Source organism: Calidris pugnax, unplaced genomic scaffold, assembly GCF_001431845.1.
Source record: "Calidris pugnax isolate Ruff unplaced genomic scaffold, ASM143184v1 scaffold398, whole genome shotgun sequence".
Classification (NCBI taxonomy): Eukaryota; Metazoa; Chordata; class Aves; order Charadriiformes; family Scolopacidae; genus Calidris; species Calidris pugnax.
The window spans coordinates 1626987-1652313 of NW_015091280.1; the positions used below are offsets into that span (position 1 = coordinate 1626987).

At 43.1% G+C, this 25327-nt stretch overlaps 1 protein-coding gene across 1 annotated transcript; it reads right to left on the reverse strand.

Annotated features, from left to right (window-relative positions):
* Positions 1 to 1556: 1556 nt before the first annotated feature.
* On the reverse strand, positions 1557 to 25300 carry MOGAT1 (monoacylglycerol O-acyltransferase 1). The gene is made up of 6 exons (XM_014960622.1): positions 25176 to 25300; positions 15085 to 15263; positions 14472 to 14673; positions 11896 to 12070; positions 7958 to 8157; positions 1557 to 5125 (listed from the first exon to the last, which is right to left on the reverse strand). The coding sequence occupies exons 1-6, from the start codon at positions 25267 to 25269 to the stop codon at positions 4971 to 4973; spliced, it is 1005 nt and encodes a 334-aa protein (XP_014816108.1). The 5' UTR covers positions 25270 to 25300; the 3' UTR covers positions 1557 to 4970.
* Between the last annotated feature and the right edge of the window lie 27 nt (positions 25301 to 25327).

The window sequence follows — 25327 nt, forward strand, 5'->3', positions numbered from 1 at the left end:
CACACGAACAGAAGGTGTTGTTTGGCCAACAGTTGTAATTGGTACTGCTGTCCAAGACAGAAAAGGACCCAGATTAGATGTTGGCCAAACCAAGCACATACAGGCAGCAAGTATTTCTTGATCCCAGCACGCTTTAAGGGAACCTCTTCCTCTTTGCAATGCAAAAGGTTCTGCACAAGCTTATGTTGTTTGTGAAAATTACTCCTAGGGTACAGAAGGCAACCATAAAGCATAGAGTTCCTCACCTTCTTTCAGTTACATTTTTAGATGGATATATTTCTCTGGCACACAACTACATTATGTAAACTAATTTCCTCATTTTTGTCTTCTCCTCTTCCTTTTCTATAGCTCTATTCAGTCAGTTGCACTAAGAATAGGCTGCTGGAGGCTGGAAAGCAGGCACTGCTCCAGCAGTTCAGCTGATACGAAATTGATAATAACTTGAAGAAACATCAGCTGAAAAACCAACTTACATCCTTCCGTTCACCCGATTCCTTTCAGGGTCAACTGCGTGGGCATGGAGGTAACATCACTTACCTATCACAAAAGCAGTCACAATCAGGATTACCGTTGCCTCAGCACTTCAAGAAGCATGAAGATTCAGTTGCTCTCCATTCCTCATTCTTCTCCACTTCTTGCTTTACTGGTATAACTTGCTTCTTTTTAGTATTTCAGCAAAAACAGGATGTGATGTTGATCCATTGATCATGACACACCACCCGCTTACAGACACGCGGGTAATAATGAGGCTACTTCAAACCAATCCCAGGCCACTTCATTCTTTTATCCATTTCCCCCTCTATAGCATGCTGAGATACAAGGTGGGATCATTCCATAAGGAAAGAATTAAAACAGTAACAAAACACAATTAGCATTTCCCAGGCTTGGGAATTCATAGCCGTCAGTGCAGCTGTTGGTATAAACATTGCTGCACTTTTTGAAAAAAAAAACAAAACCCTAAAATCCATCACTGTTTTAAGGTGGCTGATTTTCCTCTTCCCAACAGACAAACTCAACACTTTTTTACTGCAAGCAGCGATTTAGTTCCTCAGTTCCTAGAATTCAGCAGAGCCTCTGCAGGGCTTCTTCTTTTTAGGCTACAGCTATGAAGACTTGGACTCCTTGATGCAAGTTTCACTTAAAATTCAAATGGATCCTTAAATTTGAGTTCAACTCCAAAAGTTACTATTTCACCAGTTCCTCAGAGGAGTCTCTCCCCCTCCAGTGCTCCAGCTTCCCTGCTTCTCTCCCTCAGGAGAGCGTTCCTGGATGTGAGCTGCTGCAGCCCAGCCTTTCCCTACCATAGGTCCCTTCCTCCTCACACCCTGTGGGGCTGCCAGCAGGAACCTGGCTCCAGGTGAGCCCCCAGGAGACTGCAGCGAGTTATCCATCCATCTTCCCTGCCCCCTGATTTCTCAGCACCTTATGACCATGGCCTTCTAGCAGGTCTAATAGGACCTCTTTGGTTCAGTCAGGCTCCAAAGGTCCAAGGGATGAAGGCCTTACCCAACAGCAGTGATCAGTCAATAAAAGCAGACATTGGTACAAACCTTTATTATCTCACACCTCCTTGCCACAGCCATCATTGAAACAACTGACATTCATATTTTACAGGTACCATAAAAAGTTACAAAGTGTAACATGTGCTTTATAGTTCACAAGGGAACAATTCTTGAGGACTGATGTGTAAAGAGTTTCTTGTAAACAGAATTTGGCAGAGAGACATTCACCCACAGGGGAAGAGGCAGGCACCAGCAGCTCCAGCACACCAAGAGGTGGTGTTTGCCTGGCAGAGAGCCTGGAGCATCTACACCTTGTGGACAGATGACCAGCATCCCGGGGACTCCCCGTGTTGTTAAAAGGCACGAAGAGAAACACACCACAAAGCACCCCAGTAAGCATGGACATCCCACCAGAAGCCTGAGCACTACCTGGCTCTCCTCACCACTGCTGGTGGAGGCAGGGGTCACCATTCCTACCAGCTGCTTGCTCCTGCTTTGCCAGGCAGGGACCATGGCTGAAGGCTGCGTCGTTACTCTAACGAACGTGGGAAGCCTCCTCCTGGCTGCAGCAATGGTCAGACTGTGCCTGCACTAGCCACAACTGGTCTGCTTCAGGGCTGTTTTACAAATTGACATTCTAACACAGAGGTAAATATGTCAGATGACACCACGCCTACCAAGTTTGGAGACTGATATTCTATTTTAAAACACTCCCAGATACACTATTTGTTAACGAAAGGCAGTTCAGAATGACCATCATAAGCAACATGCAGAACTTACTGAGCAACAATAAGTATTTAAGTACTTGGAAATTTTATTTTCTTTTTTTCCCCCCATCTTCCTGTTTACAAAGCAACGAAAATGTCAGTAGTCAGAGCAACACAATCCCTTCTTGTTCTGCCTGTGTCACTTATGGATGGTATTCAGAGCCCAAAAATAATTTTCTCATGGAATTCAGAGACAAGCCTGTTTGTTGGGTACCCTCTGGACCAGATGCTGCCCCAGAATCAATATCCACATGTTCCCTAGAAGTTTTGGCTAATTTGATGAACAAAAATTCATTGTTACTTCCTATCCTCAACCCAATGCTAATGCTTTTAAATTTACATCCTGAGGTCCTATATCATTACAGTAATAGGTAAAGAGCAGGCTGAGAATGAGAGGAAGTATCTCATTAGAGCAGGTGATCTAGGAGAGAACGGTCTGACAGACTCCAAATTCTTTCATGACTAATCAGCGCTACTCACCAGGGCAGGCAGCAAAATAACAAATTCGAAGGAAATTTCACACAGCTGGATAAACAAAAATGACTACTCAGGGCTCATCACTTACTGCAGTCCTCAGGACCCTAGAGACCTCTTCCCAGGTATCAAACCTGCTATGTTTGACCTCCCTAGATGAATGCCTTCCCAAGAGCTGAAACAATCCTGATCTTAAACTCACGTTAAACACGCACAGTTACAGTCATTCTTCTTCACAAGCCCTGCTCCTAAAACCCATTTCTGCTGAACAATAAGCCACCACTCAATATTTTGAATGCACACCTTGTCCTTCAGAGATCTTAACCCAGGGAAAGAAGGACAGAGAGCACAGAAGTAAGATGTCTACACCACAGTAGCCATCAGGCAGCAAAAGCATGGGAAGGGAGGGCAAGCACAGGTAGAGCTGACAAAGTTCAAGCAGAGCAGAGGTGAATTGTGGGCACATTGACAGCAGCCTGTCAGGGAACAGGGGGCTACTTCTTCAGGCACCATGAATTCTAGCCATGGCTCTTAGAAAGACATCTGCATCCTAGAGAAAGTGAGAGCAGGATTCACTGCTCAGTGCTGGTCACCTCTGAATGACAGACAGGCACTGGAAGGAACAGCCCTCCCAAGGAAACCAACCTGCTGTTGGAGGTACATCCGCTCTGTCTGGCAAATCTTTACTCAGCTTTGGGGCTTTGGTTTGTTAGGGGTCCACTTCTCAGGAGTCAAGATATATCCATCCATTTTTTTAAAGGATCTTTATCTCGCAAAGACCTTTTCTTTCCAGAGTTTTAACTTTTCCCCAAAACTCCAGCTGCATTCTTTCTGAGGAAGCTGCAGCCCAGCAAGCACATGGTGTGTCCAGTGCCCCTGTGGAACCAGCACTGCTGTCCCCAGGGCACACCAGTGCCAAACTGACCCAGCTGTGGTTAACCCAGCCTGCCCTACCAGCCTGCACATGTCCTGTCAGAGCATGTAACTGATGGAATATTCAGGCACCAGAATTGCTTGAGGCATATCAATCACTTTTCAATAAAACCAGATCTACAAAGTCTTTGTGGAGATACAAAGTGTTTACAAATACAAGAATTTATCTTGTAAAAAAAAAAAAAAGCAGTAATATACTACCATCCTCTTCACACACACCATCATCTCAGAGATTTAAGTATTTTAACTGGAGAAGAGGCTACACCTTCTCCAACGTAGGCACTTGGTTTGAACACAAAGCACCCTCTGAACCTGCTGCACCCCAGAGCTGTGCTGATGCCACCTTGGCAAGCACAGCCGTGTCACACTGCGGCACAGCTTGCCACATACATCCCCACACCTACCAGCAGACAGGCACCAGATATCAAATATGCTTTTCTTGGTGAAGTTTCAGAACTGGACTGAACAGACTGGGCTCCTCTTCCTTCTGTGAAAGTGCTCGGTGTATGATCATTTTTAATTTGCACAGGATGTAAAGTTCACCTGATTCCCCCACCAGCTTCCCCGGTAAGCTTCTCCTGTCCTCTGCCTGCCACCCCCTCTGAGGCTGGAACTACCCAACAAAGCCACTTCATCTTCCAAACTGACACTCCAAAGCACAGGTTGTCCAAAAAAGTCACATCATTCAGTGCTTCCCACCACCCAGCCTATACATGCACACAGAAAACTTCACATGCTGTTCTTCCTCCAAACAGAGGGTTTGTTATTTAGGGCAGAAAGCTCCTATTTATTCTTGAATTTATATGTAAACGACTTATCTGAAAACACACACCTTCATTTCTGTGGAAGAGCAGCAGGGTTTTCTGATATTCAGAGAACAACCTGATGTCATGTTTAATACCTGCCTTTAAGTCTCTCAACTTCTCATCACTGATTTCTCGTTTTTTAACTTTTCCTGTTCATGATCTCATGCCAGGGCAATTTCCCCTGCTCAAGCTATGGCTTGGTACCACGGTGGTAAGAACATGCGTGTTGAATTTCTCACTAGCATTTCTGGTATGGATGAACCTAAAAGGACAACTCAAAACAGCTCACAGCTTTGAGGCTCACACCCTAAGGAATTTTTTTTTTCCCCCAAGAGTAAGATAAAAATCAATAAATCATCTAATAATCCCTTCTTAAAATTATTCCTTACACAAGGATGATTACAGATTGCAAAATACTGATTGCAAGAAAGACATCTTTCAGCATACACTGGTTTTTTTCCACAAGATTTGGAATTACAAATAATTTGCTACTCGAAGATGAGAGATTTATGCTCAGGGATCCCATAATTTCTTTTGTGGTCTTCAAATAGTTTTCTTAGTTTCTGTAGGTATAATGCATGTAGCTGTTCAATCTCTTCAGTGGTGGGGTTCAAGTTCTGTTTTACAGGGATGGGGCTTCCCACTGTAAATCAAACAAAAGAGCAGCATTAGCTTCATTGGCATCTCTTTTGAGGTGGAACAGCTCTCCCTCCTGTAGCAGCTCCACCTGAGCTCCCAGTGAGGCCACAGCACCACAGCATAATTCTCTCGCCCCGGGGCCTGATCCTGCCTTTCACAAACCTGGGCCCTGGCTCTAGTTCTCCATTTCCTTTTGCTCAAGTTCAGATCAAATGAATTTAAACCCCCCATCGTTTCAGTTTGGCAGCAAAAGAGCTACTGAGGAAGGAGTTAAGCTCTAACTTGAAGGAGCAGTTTCACTTCAACATACAGTCCCATGGGCCACGTGCTGCCTTGCCAACAGGCTAGTACTCCACAAGTTCAAAATAGCATCTAAAAAAAACCTCAAAATGCACCTTCTCACCATTTTCTGTTCTGATCTGAATACTAATGCCATCCAACGTGAGGGACATGCCTAAGAGGACAGCGGTGCCCTCAAGCACACAGCCACATGAACAGGACTGAAGGAAATACAGATAAACTCTGATTTAATTAAAATGGGTATCACTGCACCAGCACCAGAAATGTTGTTGGTTACCTCAGTCAAGGGAGTGGTAGCTCATAAAACCCTCAAACCCTGGAAGGTGTCCCTGAACTATCCATTGCCCCCAAGCCTCATTCCAACTAAGATGTTCTCCAGGCACAAGGCAGAGCCTGGCACCTCCTCTGTTGGAGTGAGAGCAAGAGGGAGCATGGGAGGCAATTCCACAGAAGTCCAGAGGGCAGCCACCTCCTCTGCAAAAAGCTACAGCTGAAAAGCCTGCAATATGCTACGAGAAGCTTCCCATGATCTCAGACTTCCTTGCGTTGTTCAATCACCACGGATTTTGACAGCTGTTATTGCACTGGAGGCACCGAGAGCTTAATAGACCCAACCGAGATTACAGAGGAAGCCTGTAGAGAAACAGAGAGTTAAGAGCACCCTCCAGGAGCTTTTACAAAGGCACCTGAAAAACCCTTTCAGCAGATGTTGCCACTTCAAATTGGATGGTGTTGACTAAAAGGAAGGGAAGCCTGGCCAGAACCACAAAGGGGCTGATTCTGCATTTTCCTGCTGTAGCTTCAGCTGCCAACAGCTCTCGGGCCCTGCACGCTGCTGAAATTCAGACTTTACGTGGCTGGGGGTGGCAACCCAGCCCTGCACTGAGCAATACCTTAGTGGGGGTGGAATCCACACACATCCAATACAGGGTTTCGAGAAGCATGACTGGAAACACCAAACAACCCCCAAGCCCTTCTGCAGCGGTCTCTGCTCCTAAGAATGGAGGCTGCTTGTGGAGGCTACACTCATCTCTAGTTTTCTGTGCAGCTTTAAGCTATCTGCTTAATTTAATATTTTAGAGTTGATTCCACCATTTTCAGTAACAATTTTCAGGAAAACCAGAAGTACTCCACTTGTCAAGCTCAAAACCCTCAGACTTCACAGACCTTGGTTTTGCTGAATTGCATCTCCTCGCTTTAGGAATCACAGCTTCTGAACCAGGAGGAAACTCACTGATACCCAGCCATGTCACCATGGCTAATCGACTCAGGTGGAGCCCAACATGACTCTGCAGCTTTCAGGAGCTGAGCTAACACTTTCAAAGCCCTGTTGAGCCACACCGAGACCCTCCCCAAGAGTCCAGGAGGATGGAGATAGTTTTCAAACATGAGGAAACAGAGACATCAAAGGTAAGGGGTTTCTTGAGATCATACAACAAATTCTGCTGCATGACTCTGGTCTTGCTGATTTGAAGCGCTCCCGTGATTTATCCATGGGCCACTTCTGTCCTTGCAGAAATACTACAATGATGAAGATTTGCCCCAAAGTGAAAGATGTTTTAAGCTTCAGAACAGTCTTGATGTCATCAGCCCAAGGAAAACTGCAGAAAATACATTGCTCTCATTCCAGTGCTTTGAAAACTTTTTGGCTTTAAAATAATTGATATTTTTAGCCTGCCTGTGCACAACGTGGGCTTCAAAAATTAAATCTTTCCTAAAACATTTAGCTATATGCACTCATAAGGTACAGAGCTGCATGAAATTTAACATAGAAATAGCTACATTTTGGTCTTAAACATTTTTATTTGATCCCTACTAGAATCAAATCATCCCTTCATTAGAGGGAGGGCATTCTTAAATGTCCCTTGTGGATTATCAGAAAAGCTCAATGTACTTTTCTGTAGAAATACACTTCATTAGTTCACTCGGCTCAGAACCTAAAAATTATTTATCCAAAATATATGGTTGATGGTTGAACTAGATGATCTTTAAGGTTCTCTTCCAACCTAGACAATTATATGATTCTATATAGACAGCCAGCTATTCCCTTTGCACAATGCCCAGCACAACTTTTTCTTTTAAAGGTGTGGTTGTCAATAGCACTAGTTAAAGTCATTAAAAATCAAAAGACATTCAGTACTATACTCCAGCGAGAGCAGACAACCAGGGATGAAAGCTTTTTGGGAAAAAAAAAAAGTCTCTTCCAAACTGCCTGTCGACATGGCATGTATGCTCTCTATTAAACATGAATGGATCTTTCCTTGGGGAAAATATCTGAAGGGGAAGGAAACCCTCCAGGGAGCTGTGGTGGCCCCTAAGCAGCAGCCTGCTGAAGGGCTGTGCAGAGCTGCCACAAGGCATCTTCTCCCTTCCTTTCTCCATCCCTCCCCTGTCCCGATGGGCACTGAGTCAGGACTGCACCAGCTCCTTCCAGTAGCCTTGCTCTGGAGCACCGTGGCCGTGTATCAGCTGAGACACCCCACCATTCCATTTTTAAACATTTGCAAAAGCATTAGAAAAGGAACAGGGAACTTACCGACAGTATGAATAGGTTGCCTGTAAGGTATTAAGCCAAAACTGTATTGAAATACTCCTCTAGCATGGAAGAGCGGTAAGGCAAAGCCCATTATCTTTTGCAATTTCTCCTGTATGTTTCTGAGCCGGGAACCTTTGGGGTTTGCAACTTGCTTGAATAGTTCATTTTCACCAAAGGAGAACACCGGGACCAGATGAGCCCTGCAAAACAACAAACACACTGAGAACCCCCCAGCAGCCTGCACTCATGCTGGGGTTGACATCAGCAGCGTGGAAATGGTTTCACAAAAACCAGCACAGAAACCTTCAGCAGCTCAAGACTGCACCAGCAACGGGCATTCAGCTCTTCCGATACGCAGCTGCTTTGGGGGCTTGCAGTTTAAAAAAAAAACAAAAAAACAAACAAAAAAAAACCCCACAAGTGACTGGCATATAACTAGCAATGAGAAATGAGCAGTATTTAGCTGTGTACTACCCATCACAACATTTTATTACTGTTCATAGTAATAAAAATGAATAATTGTATACATCATAATTACGATTATGATCTTATCCACCACTATTTCAGCAGGTCCACCACTGCATTTTCTCCCTTGGCAAGCCAAGAAGCCTCACTGTTAACCTTAGAATGCTCCCAGCTGGGTGGCGTCAAAACCAGATCTTGGCTTTCTCCTGCCTTTTGACCAGGGTCATGCAGACACTTGATTTCAGCACAAAAACCGTGATACAAACCAGACACCCTTACAGACACCAGCGCAATGCCAAATTCCTCTGCTGGCCGGTTCCCAGTGAAATCCTGCTTCCTCCAGACTTCTTTGAAAACATCAGCCTTAATCCATTATTAGCAGAGGTCAAATCCTACCCACAGAAACGATACTAACTCACTTTGGCTCCTGCACAGCCTAATGAATTCTCATTCAGCTCATTAATTGGCTCGGGAAGAAAGGCCCTGACTAGCTCCTGGACAAACTGCTTCGGTGGCTGGAATCAGTGCAGTCATCTCCACAGGGCAAAACCACCACTACATGTAAAACCTTGACTGCAATATGCTTTTTGATTAATGCTTTGTTTCATTAAATTGTATTGTATTCTACAGAGTTTAAAGAGGAAAAAAAAGCACGGTAATCCTGAGCAGTCTCTGAAGGATGCAGAGGCGGTTTATTTGCTGTAAGTCTTAGCCTCTAAATCTTAGCTCCATTCAGCCCACACTGCCTTTGAGAAAACCCTTACTGCAAAATAGTGGTACTGCTGTAATGGTGTCAGGATTAATTACTGCAGAGCTCTGAATGCCTGAGGAAGATGCATTGAGGACAGAGCTGGCTGGAAAGTACTGTGGACAATCAAAATCCACCTGCATGGAGGAAACAGCTGCTTCTACAGCTTCTCAAGCCTGAGGAACTCCACAACTATCATTCCCACTCACTGTTCTGACCTGTGTCTGCTCAAAGGTTCTTTCTCAAACAGAGCATATATCACCCAGCCACCTGTAAAGGAAATATCAGAAAGCCTGGTACATACTGTAGCTGTGTAAATACTCCACATTTTACTACAACACTAAGACAAACAGGAACATCTTGTGGTGCAATAGCACCCTGAGACTGTGGGATTTGTTTTAATCTGGTGAAGGCTTTTGCAAGATGCTATGTAGGAGGTTGGGACAGAGAAATAAGTAACTTATGATTGTGAAACTAAAGATAAGTCAGCTGATTCATCATTTCTTTCATGTCTTTAGGATTTCTTCACTTCGCATCAGATAGCTGTACTATCTTGAACCAAGATGTCTCTTCCAGAAGTGCAGAGGACTTCTGCTGACATATTGAGACCACATTTGACGGGTTCATAGCTGAGGAACCACAGCTTCTCTGTGCCAGCAGTACAGGAGCCAGGGCCAGAGAGCACAGGTCTCCACATTGCCCCTGCTCTCTGCATTGCCCCTTCCTCTCTTGCTAGTCAATGCTGCAGATGTGGAGCACCAGAAACACATGCGGGCACCAACAGCAGGCGGTTCTTCTCACCTGCCTCCCACAAGCCTCCCTCACCCTTTCACTTCCATGTGAGTTGGAAGCTTGTTTCACATTTTGTTAATTGTTCGAAACAAAATGTTAAAACCAGAAGCAGAGTCTTTGGACAAGAGCTCAGGGCTGCCAACAGCGTTGCAAGATATGTAATGGCTGGAGTCATACTGTCCTACTGCCCCACAGCCCTGCTGGGTAGAAATGAAATCAGGATTCCTACGCTTCACATAGAAGTGTTTTTTCTTGCTGGTGCTCAGCCCCAGAATGACTTGTAGCCTGGTGGTTAAGGTGACCACGTGCGAGGTGTAGGTTTCAATACCTGTCTCTGCCCCAGTGACTTATCACCCTAGTGGAGGGCTCTAGACAACTAAGCCTCCTCTAAGAAAGAGGCTTAGTCTAGAAAAGCCTCATCTTTAAGAAGAGGAGGAACATAATTTGAAACAAAGGACTTCATTAGGAAAGAAGTGGCCATTCCTGTGTTTTGTAAGTGCCCTGATCTTGTTTTGTGTTGGGGATGCTTTTGAAATCAAGACCATGAGAGGCACAAGGTGTATCTAGTTTCTCAATCCAAATCAGTTTAGATGAGAGATAAACACCAACCTTTGTGATCTGACAGATCAGACATTTATGGACATGCTCAAAAAGGCACCTAAATATTCCCCCAAACTTTATGGTTAAAAAATAAGAACTATTGATCATGCTAAGGATCTCACTTAGGCACTAAAGTCCTAACTTAAATACACAAGTGTTGTTTCTGGGTGCAAATTAGACTAAAATGTTACCTTCCGTTGAAGAAGAGGTCCTTTATGAGTCTCCTAATGATATGTGTAAGAAGCCATCTCGGAATTTTGACACAGAATAGTTTCTCAACAAAAGAAACTTAGCATGCTGTCTGAAAAGAGAGCTCTTCTCAGACCACCTTTTTTCCAATCAATAGCTTATAAAACTGTTACGGATGTCTCAAGACTAGTATTTCCCCCCCCCCCCCCCCCCCCCCCCCGCCAAGGACTGCTCATCAGCTGATGGTTTTTTTACCTGCTCATCTTTTTTTTTTAGTAGGGAACAGAATGTTGCTTCTACAGGTCGTGATCTACCTATCTCAGTTCTCTTAAATGTAAAAATATCACATTTCTTCCAAGATACCCCCCCCCCCCATTGCTTTGCATGTCATTATCTCATCCTGGGAGCTGTTCCTGCAAACACTTTTTGAACAAGTCATTGATTCCAATATTTCCAGTATACAAGACATCTAGACCAGTTCAGCACAAATACAATAGCTTCTGCTGTGTAAATCGCTCAAAAGATACTAAGCCACCAGTGCATAACTACAAAGAGATGGTATATTTGACAGTAAAAAGTAAGCTCATCTTTCTTGAGATTTTCACCCAATAAAATCTCAGAAACTTACCTTTGCAAATAACAAATCTTCAAAAGAAAGTAATTAGAATAAAGGTGAAAACAAATCTTCCGAGACCACCATTTCCAGTGATTTAATAAAACAGGGCCTAGCTTTCTAAAATTTTTTGTTTGCTTAAAATGGTAAGAAAATTTTATGTTATTATAACCTCAATTTACAGAGCAGAAAACCGAATATCTGCTCCACTCAGTAATAACAGCCAAGGTTTACTGATATTGTTTCATAATTATTACACTTTGCTAGGGCAAAAAACAACTGAAACATAACATCAAGATATGCTAATAACACCTACTGCTTACAAATTATGAAAGTCAAAGGGAGTTTTCAACACTCCCAGATTGGATCTAGGTGGACAGACTGGCTCCCATGCCAGACATCTGCACGTTCTTAGACAAGTAATTCTTTCAAATTCTAATTATATGAGTTTACTATATATAATCTGAACGATTTAAGAATCAATCTGTGTTCCAAACATGCTTACTACAGCAGCCCAGATAGGAAACCTACCCATGTTTCAAGGCCATTTTAATAAAGCCCTTCCTGTTGAGGATGTTCAAAGTTAAGCTTCCAGGATGTGCATTCAGGGATTCCTCTGCTCCTCCGATCACAATGATGGACGCGTGGCCACCTCCTTTGTTATTCAGCACGTACGAGACACTCTCCTTGGATGCAGAAACCATTCCTTCAGGAGCAAACATTATAAGAGTGACCGCCGGATCTTCATGCGCAAGTACAGTAGTATTTAAGAAATATTTTTAAATGTCCAAATGATGTTTCAAAATTATTACAGCACAGGTCATGGTTCAAAGATTTGGGTTCAGCCCCCTCACACTGCAACAGATTTGGTCTTAAGTAAGTCTTTTGATTTCACACTGATGAGATAAATACTGTTTGCCTATCACAGGAGTTTTGAGATCTCGAGGGAAGACTGTGCTCTTCTACCAACTGAGCTCCCTCTCAGAGCGGTTCTGTGCTCAAGAACAGAAGAGCTCAACGTCAGCAGAGACTGCTGAGAGGCAGCAGCTAAAGCCGTACAGCAGGTGCATATAAACACAGGCACAGAGGGTTTAACAGAATGAACAGCGGACTTGTTAACTCCAACACGGATGTACAGTGCCAGGCTGATCCCCTTCACCCTCCTCAAAGCGATAAAGCAGCAGCTCCATCTAAGGCAATGTCATGGCAGCATCAGGAGGAGCAGAAAAGGCTCACTTGTACCACTCCCAGTGACTGCATCAGCTCATTCTCCAGTAACCAGGGCCTGGCACTCATCAATCTATTTAGGATAAAATAGCAGAATATATGAATAAGCTTTCCTGGTACTGCTGCTGATCCCAATGCTTCTAATCAGAGGGACAATGCTCTACGAAGATTTAACCTCAACTTACACCTTGCTCTGAACCTGGCGCTTTGAAAAATCCCCTTTCTAGCCCCTCCAGAGTCCTTTGTGCCATAAGTCTTACTTCAAAGACTCACAGTGGTACCATTTACCCAGAAGCCACATGATGTTGAATTAACATAGTCTAAATGACAATCTAGTGCTAAGCAGACTTCATCCCCTATTGCCTGTTTGCATTTTCCACCCCCCCCATTAGGGACATCACGATGTGGATCATTAAAATCTCACAAGAAAGGGAAGATGACTGTGATCTAGTTTTGAGATCTGGCCACCAAGAGAAATAACTTGCTACTGGAACGAGTTCAGACCTCAGTAAAAAAACTACTTCCATTTGCCATCTATGTCTCCACAGCCACTGTTACTCTGAGAAATGCAGCTGACCCAAGACTCACAAGCAATTTGAGTGATGCTTGTTCACCAGTCAAACTGCATTTCTCTGCAAGAGAAAGCAAGAGCCACTGTCTTCCCACAGGACAACTTCACCTCCTGCTGCAGCCCAGATGTCAGCCTGGGGAGAGCAGAGAGACAGCAGCCCGGTGGCTTCGGGGACAAGGGCTGGAGACAAACCAGCATGCCAGCAGCATGGCTTTCCGTACAGGGAAGATTTGGTAAGTGTTTTATTATACCAAAGGTACATCTGTTTTACCAGCTACATACCTGTGAAAAATGAGCTACAAGTCTGACTATTCTTTAGCATGCTTTTTACTCAAGTTATTTCTCATCTAGCAGATAAATAGTTGTTCCTATGGGTCAAGATGCCAAAAATGTGTAAAGCTGACTTGCAGGCTAGGCAACGTTTAAAACTGCCATCTTCCATCTTCCACCATTGCCAATCCTTCACTTTGGAAACCCGAAAGAATCCCCTCAGAAGTAACATTTGCATGGAAGGGTATGTTGAGAATTTGCATTCTCTGCTATGTTGAAGTACACATGGATATACAATTCTGATATTAATCTGAACAACATCCTAGGCATGTTTCTACAAATGGAGCAGTTGAATAGCTTCTGTGTTGCAACCAGGAATAAAAGCTAGATCTCTGTCTCCCAAACCTAGTCTTGTGCACCAGACCATACTTACTCAATACGAATTTATTTATCTTTTATTACTGCAGTACCAGTCGTGAGTATCACCCTTGTGTGACAAGTGCTACTCAGAACAGAGATTAAAAAAAAGGTTCCTGTCTTTAGAGTTTACATCTCCATTGAAATTACACAAATTTGCAATATGGAACCTCAGTCCAGTACCTACCCCAATAGGTAACTAACTTCTGACTACAAAGATATTCAGAATGAGTAGGACTTTAAGCCTTCCAGGTAAGAGATCATCTTCAATTTGTTTTACAAGTGTCTGTGCAGTGACTAAATAATGTTATAAGTGAAAATGTCCTTTTCTTCTTGTAAATAACTGGTACTCAGTACTGCTGTCTCATCATTGACTGGAAAACCAGCAATTTTTTTCAGAAAGAAAAAAAAGCTCAATGATACAGTTTAACAAAACTATTAATAAAACCTTTCCAACTGTTTCACAAAAACAGTTCACCATAAAACAGAGGTTTAATTTAGCACCAAAGCTGATCCTTCTGAAATGAAATTGCTTACCATTTACAGTTACAGGAATAGACCCTATGTTTGAAGCAGAAGCTATAACACAGAGCAATAGCTGAGACATTCTGCTTTTACCTACCAGCACTCATTATGTATTCTCTGAAGAAGGGACAGCCGAACCAGATGGGCATGATATGAAGATATGGAGTAAGCCCAGGAAATAAGTTTTTGAAACCTGAACCAGTACAAAAGTTTCCAAAGGCTCCAGCTACGAGGACCCCATGGGGGTGAAAGCCAAGTAAGTAGTTGTGTTTTGGACTCAGATCTGAAGTTTTTATAAGCTGAAAAACAGAGACAACGGAGAACATTATAACACCTCAGAAGGATTGTCAAAAACAAGTATGGAGATTGCACATTGACAAGACACAGAACTGATGACAATTCATTTCCTTCTAAGCCCTTTAAACTACTGTCCCATTTTACAGCTAGACAAAGTTTAAATAGATATGTCTCAAGAGATCATGTCTAGCATTTACTATGCTGAGGCACTACCTTGTGACCCAAGGCTCCAAGGTGAAAACCAGCCACTTCCCATTTTTGTCACTAAATCTCAAACTTCCTACACTTTAAAAAGAAGTTAAGTTCACCCGGGAATGTTAGAATTTTACCAAAGATGAGTCTTAGACATTTATCCATGCCCATGGCTCTCTCTGTTCCAGTGTTTACAGTTCTGTGAGAAACCGTTTACTCACATGAATGGGAAAGTATTCCCTAAAATACTTCCAAACAGTCCAGCTTCTGACCCACTGGTACCGCCTGCCCCCTGTGCATGGCGTGTCCCAGTCGACGTAGAGCCACAGCAGGTACAGAACAGCAAGGAACCAGAAGTTGCCCAGGATCAGGATCACGAAGAATCCACAGCAAACCTCCGCTGCAAGAAACAAAAAAGCAACACATAGTGAGCATGAATCACACCTGTCTTCTCCCCATGGTAAGGGTGAACACTAAAATTTGGTAAAGAGCATCTGGTTTACGTAAGGCAGAATGAATGGAGACAGCAGGAGTTAACAAAGACACGATGCTCTAGTGAGCAAGAAGGGAGGAGAGTAAGGGAGGAGGGGAAAGCGGCACACAGCAAGATCTCTTTTCTATCGGGAGCAGTTTCAGGCAATCATTTTCCCTTCCTGTTTCTTAATTTCTCTAGCTATAAAATAGGGATGGTAGTTCTACTCTCTGTGATTGGTACTAGACAAGACCAAAACATTAAGAGGTTCCATTTCAGCCTCTAAACATGACTCTGTAAGTGGAAACTCACCATTGCTATGGGAAAACAACAGCAGTTTTAAGTTCTGATACTTTCAGACCCAGGTTAGTAAGAACTGTAACATCCTACCACAATAACAATACACTGAGTTGTGTATAATACACCCTAAAAGCCAGAAAACGTTGTTTGATTAAACAGAATATGTTACTTTGGGGCTCAATCCTGAAATAATTACACAAACTCCCTAAGGAAACATTACCTTGGTAGGACTTGCAGAATTTTGTGCTCTTGCAGCAACTCAAGAAGCTCTGGCTGGAGCTGCTCTGAGGCAACAAAGCTCTTAGGGCAACAAAGATGATTGAGGGATTATAGCATCTCCCTGATGAGGAAAGGCTGAGAGACCTGGAACTCTTTAGCCTGGAGAAGAGAAGGCTGAGGGGAGACCTTATTAATGCTTACAAGTATCTAAAGGGTGGGTTGAAAGAGGATGGAACCAGACTCTTTTCAGTGGTTCCCAGTGACAGGACGAGGAGCAATGGGCACAAGCTGGAACATGGGAAGTTCCACTCAAATAGGAGGAAGAACTTCCTTCTGGTGAGGGTGCCAGAGCCCAGGAACAGGCTGCCCAGGGAGGTCATGGAGTCCCCTTCTCTGGAGATTTTCAAGCCCCACCTGGATGCAGTCCTGAGTGATGTGCTCTGGGCAGCCCTGCTTTGGCAGGGGAGTTGGACTGGATGGTCTCTGGAGGTCCCTTCCAACTCTGACAATTCCCTGAGTTGGCTGAAGAGCCATATGGCAGCACCCACTGCCCTCCCTGTCGCACACCTCAGCAGCCTGCACCCACCTTCCCTGCCATCAGGCTCACATGTCACGGTAATTCAGAAGTACCACAATTCTTTGTATGGCCCACAATTGACTGGCTTTCATGAAGGCAACGTCCTGTTAGGTCCTAAAAGGAGTTACATGAGTGAAACATATTGAGCTAAATACATAAGTAAATAGAACAAGAATAAAAAAAAATATAACAGAAGTACATCAGGCAATAATGACCAGAACTGAGGACTCTGAAATAAGCAAGTGGACCAACAGTAAAAACCCTTTATCCTAGTTAAGATCAGCTTCACTCAAGAGAGTGATTTCTTGAGCATTGAAAACTCACAGCAGATTCCCTACATCAAGCAAGTTTGAAGCTGCTGAAATCCAGAGCTTAACTTGGCCGAGGAGCACTCTTACGTTTCCTCCAACCTGAATACTTATTTCTTCTGAACTTCACCCAACTTTCCTGTGTGCTTAGTTTGACTATGCCTTCAGAGTAGAAATAAATATATTGTCACGGGACAACTGAGAACTACTGCAGAACCCAGAAGCAGGCAAAGCAAGCAGAGCTGCTGGTTGGATTGACTAGGAAAGAAAGGGATGAACATTCCCATTTCTGGCTGTGAATGAGCAGAAAAATAGGGAATTTTATTTGCTCCAGGGAAGGGAGAAGGGAACAACCATAAACAAAACCAAAAGTAGGACCAAATTGCCTGTTTTGAAGGATACTCTGTTCTTCAGTACCATCAATACAGAAGCTCATTGCTTCCTCCTTAAACAGGCAACCCTGATCTTGCACAGAGAAGCACCATAGTGAGAGCTCTAGAAAAATACCAGAGCTAAGGCCCACAGATCTACAAAGTCAATGTGGAAAACTCTCCAAAGCTGCAACAAGTCCTGGGGAACATCATTAATGCAGGACAAGTAACAAAGGTGTAAGATGATGCTGCATTCCACTGCTCTGGAGGGAGAACTCACTGGGAACCCCACACCAGCAATACTTCAAAATAGGGCACTGAAATATTTTGAGGAAAAGTCACTACCTGTTCTTTGAATAAGAGATCCTGAAACTATGGAAATTTCTAGGAATGCTAATCTGGACAGGATTTCAAGGTTCACAGTCTACATTTGAATAAGCATGAGAAGATTTTAATTGCCATAAATCAATTAATTTCAAGTTGTTATGCAGAAGTTGTTAAGTGTTTATATTTCCTACCATTCCTTTCTGAAGGACTTTTGGCTCAATGCAGAATCACATGTCTTTTTACTATCAGTTTCCTAGCCAAATACCTGAAAAGTGCTTTGGAACAAAGCATCCTTGCTGTGAGAGCTAATGAAATTAGCAGCAGTTAAGTGCCAGATAGCACTATTTATTACTATGCAGAAAAATAAACATGAAATCAACAAGTTCACCGCTTTGCTTTAGCCAGAACACATTCCTGTGTGCATGTAAGGTACGGGGAGATAAGTATGCTTTCAGCATGTCCTAAGGGGAGTTCAGCATCTTGTAGGACTAAGCTGATTTATTATTGCATTTGCAATGAGACACACAAAGCCAACTCCTTTTATCATACTTCCTTATTATTTCAATGCATTAACAGCCTGCAACAGGAGTTAAACACTGATGATTTAAAACCAATAAGCCTATAAACACAAAACCAGTGTTCCCTCCTTCAGAGAAGGCAGTGAGCAAATAGATGGCAACCATCTTACCTAATTCATAAACAAACTCCAGGCAAAAGGTGAATAACTGGGAATTCATCACTTTACTATGTCATGGCCTCCTTGGATGTAGTTCCAGCATACACTGCAAGCAGATTTTTTTTTGCTTGAACTTGAATTAAAGCTTTGAAAATACATCTGTGGTGTATTGGAACAGTGGGGATGAAAGGGAAGCAATATGAATTAAAAGACGAATCACCGCCATGGGACTCTGAACATCTGGTTTGTCAGCCAACATTGGCAAGTCCTTTTTCCTTCATTTCCCCATTTATAACATGTGGATACTTATCTGTTGCAAGAAATGGATGAAAAATATTATATAGAGTCTTAGCTAGCAGCACTGGCAGCCATCCTGCCCAATGCTGTTTGATGCTTTGCTCATTACATAGGCTCTGAGTTTGCAGCAGTGAGCAGCAAATTCATTAAATGTTAAATGCCACAGAGATAGAAGTAGGAAACCAGCAAATTGGATAGGGAAATACAGGTGGTCCCAGAAATAGGGAGCTCTGAATGCATTCGCAATTACTAAGGAGTCAAAAAATATTAAATATCTACTGTGAGGGCTGCCAAAGGTAAGACTGTCCACTAGAAGAAAAGCCTCCCATTACTGGATAACACCTTAGTCATTTGTTTTAGTTTTAGGTAGTCTTGCAAGGAGCATAGAGTTGGACTTGCTGATCTTTCTGGGTCCTTTCCAACTTGAGATATTCTATGATTTTATGATTCTATTCTCAGAACAGCCACAAACCTTGTCTGGCCAGTGCAGGTCTACCCTAAGTGGTCAGGGTACTCATCTCAATGCATTGAGCACGACCCATAGGACCCTGCAGAGCCAAGCAAAGCAGCTCACACTGCTTTGGAACAGAACATTGAGGGAACACACAAAGAGAATTGCACAGTGATACTTTCATCCCTAATGAACATTATCCCTCGAAGTATACTACTGATAAGTTCATTTTGGCGTTAAAAAAAACCAAAAACATTTCCCCTGCTTAGTGGATTCTTTCATTAGGAAAAAAAAAATAATTCCAGCCTTAATTTCTGGAAATACTTTCTAAATTATTCATGAACGGCAAAAAATCACAGAGAAGTGTAAATGAAATAACACATACAGCAAATTAACTCCAACAGTCCCACCACAGGAAGACCTGAGACAACAGACAGCACCTGAGAGGAGGCAATCTGCAAAGGCAGGAGTAACAAGTTCATGCCTCTGCAGAGTACTTGTCTGCAGCTTTTACACAGAAACCCCCTTAAAAAAAAAAAAAAATGAGTCATGTTAGTACTATCCTGTTTAGATCCTACTAGTCTGTGCAATTCTGCCAATAGACAGATTTCCACCAGCACCAGGGGAACTTGTTGCCACTTTCTACCCACGGCACATAGTAACTCCCCAGCAAAAATTCTATCACTGGGACTTTATTTAAACTAACTGCATTGGAAAATTGTTAAAGTCCACATGAATTTGGTAGCCAACCCCAAGACCAAAGCAGCAAGTAGGTCATTATTTGTTGAATACCTATCAGTCTCCTCCAGCACAGGTCCTTTCCTAATTACTTGGTCACAACTGGGAGCCCCAACCACAAGCATTCCGACCAAAGGAGCTGTATTTCAACACTACAATGATAACAAACACAAACCCTCAGATGCCAAGGTTTGAAAGCTGCTTTATAGGCTTGTTTACTCTGGAATTTGGTTGCAGTTCCCAAGCAAGCAGATCTTCCATTGACAAATACTGATAAACTAGAGATAGGGAGCGATAGGCACTATTGACTTGTAGAGTGGTCAGGATACAGCAAATCCCTGAGTTACTAATTACCAAATTCTGAGACAGCATGCCAGATGTAGTTTACATATTTACTGTTTCTTTTATTCCTTCTTAGGAATAAAAGCTATGTTCACATGCAGGTTGCCAAGCCAGGACCTGATGCAGCACAGCCATTTCTCTGTCCTTGTTCTTCTGAGATACAAACAAACACGTGCGGAGACACGGCTAAATTCCTCTCCCTAAGAGGTAGGTAACATAGGTAGAATTCCTAGAAATACTAGTCAGCCAAGCATCAGTAAGTACCCTGTTATTCTCTGTGATTACACAGGAGTCCCTGCCCATGAGCCAGCAATCAGCTTCAGGGATAGATGAGTACAGGCTGACAAAAACAAGCAGCAATGCCAACCAGCCTGCTAGCAAAGGCTCAGAGCTAAGTTTTCTTAGGTGTCAAAAGAGAGTGTTTTTATAAAAAAGGCTTTGAGGAAGAATGAGACCCTTTCAGTTAGCCAGCTACAGCTGATGAATTAAATCAGCGGCAGATAACAAAACATCATCACATGTTAGGGGAAAAGGTTATTTTTTGCTGTAGCACGTTACACTGACACCTGCTTTCTCAACACTTCAGGCACTTATTATTCCAGCAGCAATATTTCACTCTGTGGCAAATGTTTCATCTTTTCTATTATTTTGTAGAAGCCAGATCCACAACTCTGAACTGCCTCCAGCCAACTTAAATTAGCAGAGCACTTCATCCTACATGCACAGAAGCTTAATCACTAGAGAACAGGATGTACTTTAATACACACCGATGTCTTTAGCATATTATTTTGTGGCTTCATGCATATTCAAGGATACATTTTATTATGCACTGATATCTTATTATTAAGTATTTTGTAAATAAACAGGGGGGTGCATGCACAACAGTCACTTCCTAAGTCCCCAGTAAGGAGCCCAGCCACTGCTGAATCTAGAAAGTGAGCACAGGAGATGCACCATTCCCCACTACCACCACCTTGCCTCAAAACAAAATCCTGGGATCCTTGTCATAGGGCTAAACTCTCATTTCCATCTCTCTTTGTCTGGACCAGGACAACAGTTCCCCACACACACCAAGTTACCTAGTTCTGTATTCAATTTTGTACATGCTAAAATTGCACTGTCCCTTTTCATATCAAATGCAGGGAAGTTGGCAGAGGAGAAGCTCACCCACTCACCTTCTAGCTTTTTCTCCAAAACACTGTAATTTGATTTGTTTACATTAGAGAGGAAGAAAAACAAAGTGCTACAGCACCTGCAAAGCGGCACTTAAACCAAATCTCATTGATTTTTCTTTGTTTAAATTGTTTTGCCTTGAAAAGAACCCTTTGATCTACCCCCTGCCTGATACAAACTGAACCTCCCCCCAAGATGCGCAGTGGGGAGGCACACAGCTCACCCCTGCAGGGAACTTACCCACCCAGGGGAAATCACTGCCCATGACTCTGAGAGAGACAGAAAACCTACGCTGCCTCCGACCAGGAGGGTATCAGACATACTACTAATGGCAGCAAAACTAGTTTAGTCAAAGTTTTTAAGAAAATTATTTCCAAGCTTAAAATCAAAGATATCAGGCTCAACACCAGTGACACCTGTTTCATTCATTGACGGTGACAATTTCTGATGTACCATCAAACCTACAGGACAAAAATGGGAGCGACGTCACCTCTTGCTCCCAGTCGGTCCAGCAGCACTTACAGGCTTGGAGATTTCATTTCTCCAGGTGACTTTCTGCCTGGGGGTGGGCTGGAAAAAGGCACAGAGAGCCCACAAGCAGGTATCAGCTCACAGCTTCACAGGTGGACACAACGTGGGTGCCACACGAGGGTGGAACGCGGCCAGATCTGCCGCAGGACTGTCTTCAAGCTGATGAACCTCTAATAACAGTAATTACAGGCATAAAACTACATCTATCAAAATTGTCTGCTTCAACTTTTTTTTCCCAAAGTAGGTACTCTGAAATTGCAAAACTGTATATATTTGCTGTTTCAGTAGTGAAATGCTAATGACTTGAAATTATGCTTCAGCCTGAAGCTGGTTTGGATTTCTGCTTAACACGGCAAGAAACAGCATCATTTTAGTGTTTCCTGTTTTTCGGTTTTCGTGGCTTTAGTTTTCTAGGCTCCAGCCTGGTACCGCTCTTCTTTTAAGAGAAAGAATCCCATTTAAAACACTTTTTCATGGAACTGTACCTAAACCATTTCAGCCTGCTGCACTCAGAGCACATCAGAAAGGAAACCGTACGGCAGTTTCAGCTGGCACAGGGTGGGAAACTGTTAGATGGGGATTTCTCTCATCTAATCCAGCAGCTCTTAAACACAGATCACAGTATTTCAGAGCTTGTTTTTTTTGCTTCTGATGTCGTGCCCCTGGATAACTAACAGAAGAACCACTGCTACAATTGAAAACTTGTCTTTTCTGCTGGAGGGCGACCTTTGGCAGCTTGCAGCACAGAGCAGGGAAGCACAAGAACTTACAGCCGGAATCTTAAAGAGGTTCCTTTTGTATGTAATGAAATTCTGTGCGCATCTGTACAGCTTTTCTGCAGCAGAGGCATGTTTATTCTGCCTACGCTCTACTGCAGAAGCAACCTATCTGTAGTGCAGACCCAGCCCAAGCCAGGACACTGTGCAAAGAAGCCAAACTTTCTTGTTTGCAGGCTGCTACTGCAGCTATTTGCTCAGTGTTCATTGACTGATACGCTCTTTCTTCAAGTGGTGATGAGATCCACAGCCTTTAACAGCTATTGCATATACGTATGTAGGGCCAGCTTGGGAGTAGGCTTCAGTCACACAAGCAAGAGGGCACTTCCAATCAGCAATTCCACAGTCTCAGAAAGTCACACAGCATTACAACACAAGCCTGGAGAGCAAGGAGCAAGGACCAACACAATGTGCTTTTAACATTAAATTATGTTACTCTTAAAGGTCTCAGCCAGGAAGATAAAACCAATGCGTTGATTTTCAGAGTCTTATATCCAAGTCCCATTACAGATTCCAAGTTGTAACAGACTCACGTTCCTCTTACGGCTTACTCTGGCTGCCAAATCATCTTTTCACATGTCACTCCCCAGATTTAAAGGATATCGTTACCCAATTCAGCTTTTCCCTTTCAGGGCACTAATTCTTAGAGTTCTCTTACTTTATTTGTTAGTCCTATTGGTCCATTTTAGCAAGCCATGGCACCTCACCACATATCTAGATGGAAAACTTTAGGAACTAAGCCAATACCCTATGTATTCACTGCTCTAAACAGAATCCCTGTATCTACAATATGATTCATTAGTTATTACATGGTGTTATCTGTTCATGTTTTCACATGCAGATATTTTTATATAAGAAAGATTGAATCTACATAAGGTCTTGCTTCATATAAACTAGTTCCAGTCCAGCCATATGCCAACCCTCAAACAACACCTACCCCTCCATCCTATCCTGTGATGAATTCATACTTGTACAGGGACATCCCCTACATGATTTTAAAGTGTCACTTTTGAATTCAAGAGCTTACAAACAATGTTTCCCTTCTTTAAGTCATTTAGGATTCAGCCATCTGAATTTCACCTGAGTGAAACTTTTTGGCCAGGTGACTCCAACTGTCCTATGACTGAAAAGGTACACCCCCAAAACGACAAGGTCACCCTGGATAGCTCTAAAGATCAACATCCCCACAAAAGCACAAGCAGCTTATTATTACAAGAACCAATCTGTCCACCAAAGTATCAGCGTTCTTGCAAACAGATTTATCATGATCACACACACTCACTATATTCAACACAAGCAGCCATAAGACCACCTCTTTGTTGATCTTCCTTTACACTTATTCCCAAGCAGCTCCACCTGCAGAAGACAGCTGCCTGCTTCTCCAGCTGAACTGCATCAAGTGTGGATTTTCTGCAGCCCAGTCACTTCTAGTAAGCAAAGAAGGATGTGATTTTCTGCAGCAGCATTATTACCAACCAGGCTAGGATAAAAATTGTTTCCTTCCACTGCCGCTGAACTTCCATTGCATTATCATTAGGCTGGACTAATGGGATATACCAAGATCTAATCCAATAACAGCAGCACAGGCTATTTACAAGGTTGCCACAAACACAAACTGTTTACAGTCCAACCACATACAGTTTAGAGGTAACACAAAACAGCCAAGTGGTAAGGATAAATCTGTGAAGGTGCTTCATGCCCTCCATGCTTCCCCCACATACCCAAATCCTTTACATATGGGCTAAACAACCTAAAGGCAATTGTCTGAAAGACTCGAGACCACTATCTGAATGATACTATATTTGCAAGATGCACAAGGTAGATACGTGCACATTTTTCTCCTTGTAAATCCTAAAGCACAGACGATGGTAAAACACTCCAATATTTCAAATAACACACCGGCAGGCTGTCCCTTCAAACCGCAGAAGAGTTTTGTTCCATACAGACTATTCAATAACTGTTTGCCAATTTACACAATCCATGGATCTGGTCCCAGACAGCTGAGGCTTAGCTTACCTTACCTTATCAAGTGACTCATCAGGTTCGAGATAACTACCCATGAGAATAAGATCTGCTGCCGTGAATAAATGTTTAGTGATTGGAATCTATTAAGTTATTAGGAAATTTTACTATAAAGGAATCATGAGCTGAAAAAAGTTTACCAAGCAGAGTTGTCAGAAATAGTTTCTCAAAGCAAGCAAGGATGTTTTTAATAAATTCACAGAAGTGGTTGCATTTCAGCCAGTTCACTGACGATCCTTACTAATTTTCATCAGCTAGTTAAATGAGAATTTTATTGAACTACAGAATATAAAGTTATTTTACAAAAATCAGTAATGAAAACAGCCATTTGTCATGCGCCAGCCTTTACGGTCACATTCAGTAAAAAGTTGCTAGTTGTCAGAAACCTAGTGAGCACCTCAATGAGAAGACACGGTCACTAGTTTTTTAAGATTATATTGGAAAAACAGCCCATAGGAAGAAATAGTCCCCTCCAAGAAAAAAAAAAAAGAAAAAAGAAAAAAAGAAAAAAAAAAGAAAAAGCCATCCAGTTTTCAAGGAAGAGAAGCCCCGAGCCCAGGAGTGTGATGCTCTCGCCCGCCCGGGGATGGCTGGGAGCCGCTCGGCTGCCTCGCATCCCACGTGGAACCACAGGTGACACAGACCGATGCCCATGTGTGATGCCGGTAAAGGAAACAGCCGACATTTATTTTATCTCTCCGGGAGAGGGGCAGGGAGGAAGAAGGCTGTTACCCAGCAGGAGGAAGGAGAAGATCCACTGCAGCACAGCGACCGTCTGGAACCTCCTCTTCAGCGGGACGTTGATGGGGGCAAACTCGACCTTCATGCTGACGGCGGGAGAGCAGCGCAGGGAGACGCGGACCCGCCGGCTCCAGCCCCGCTCC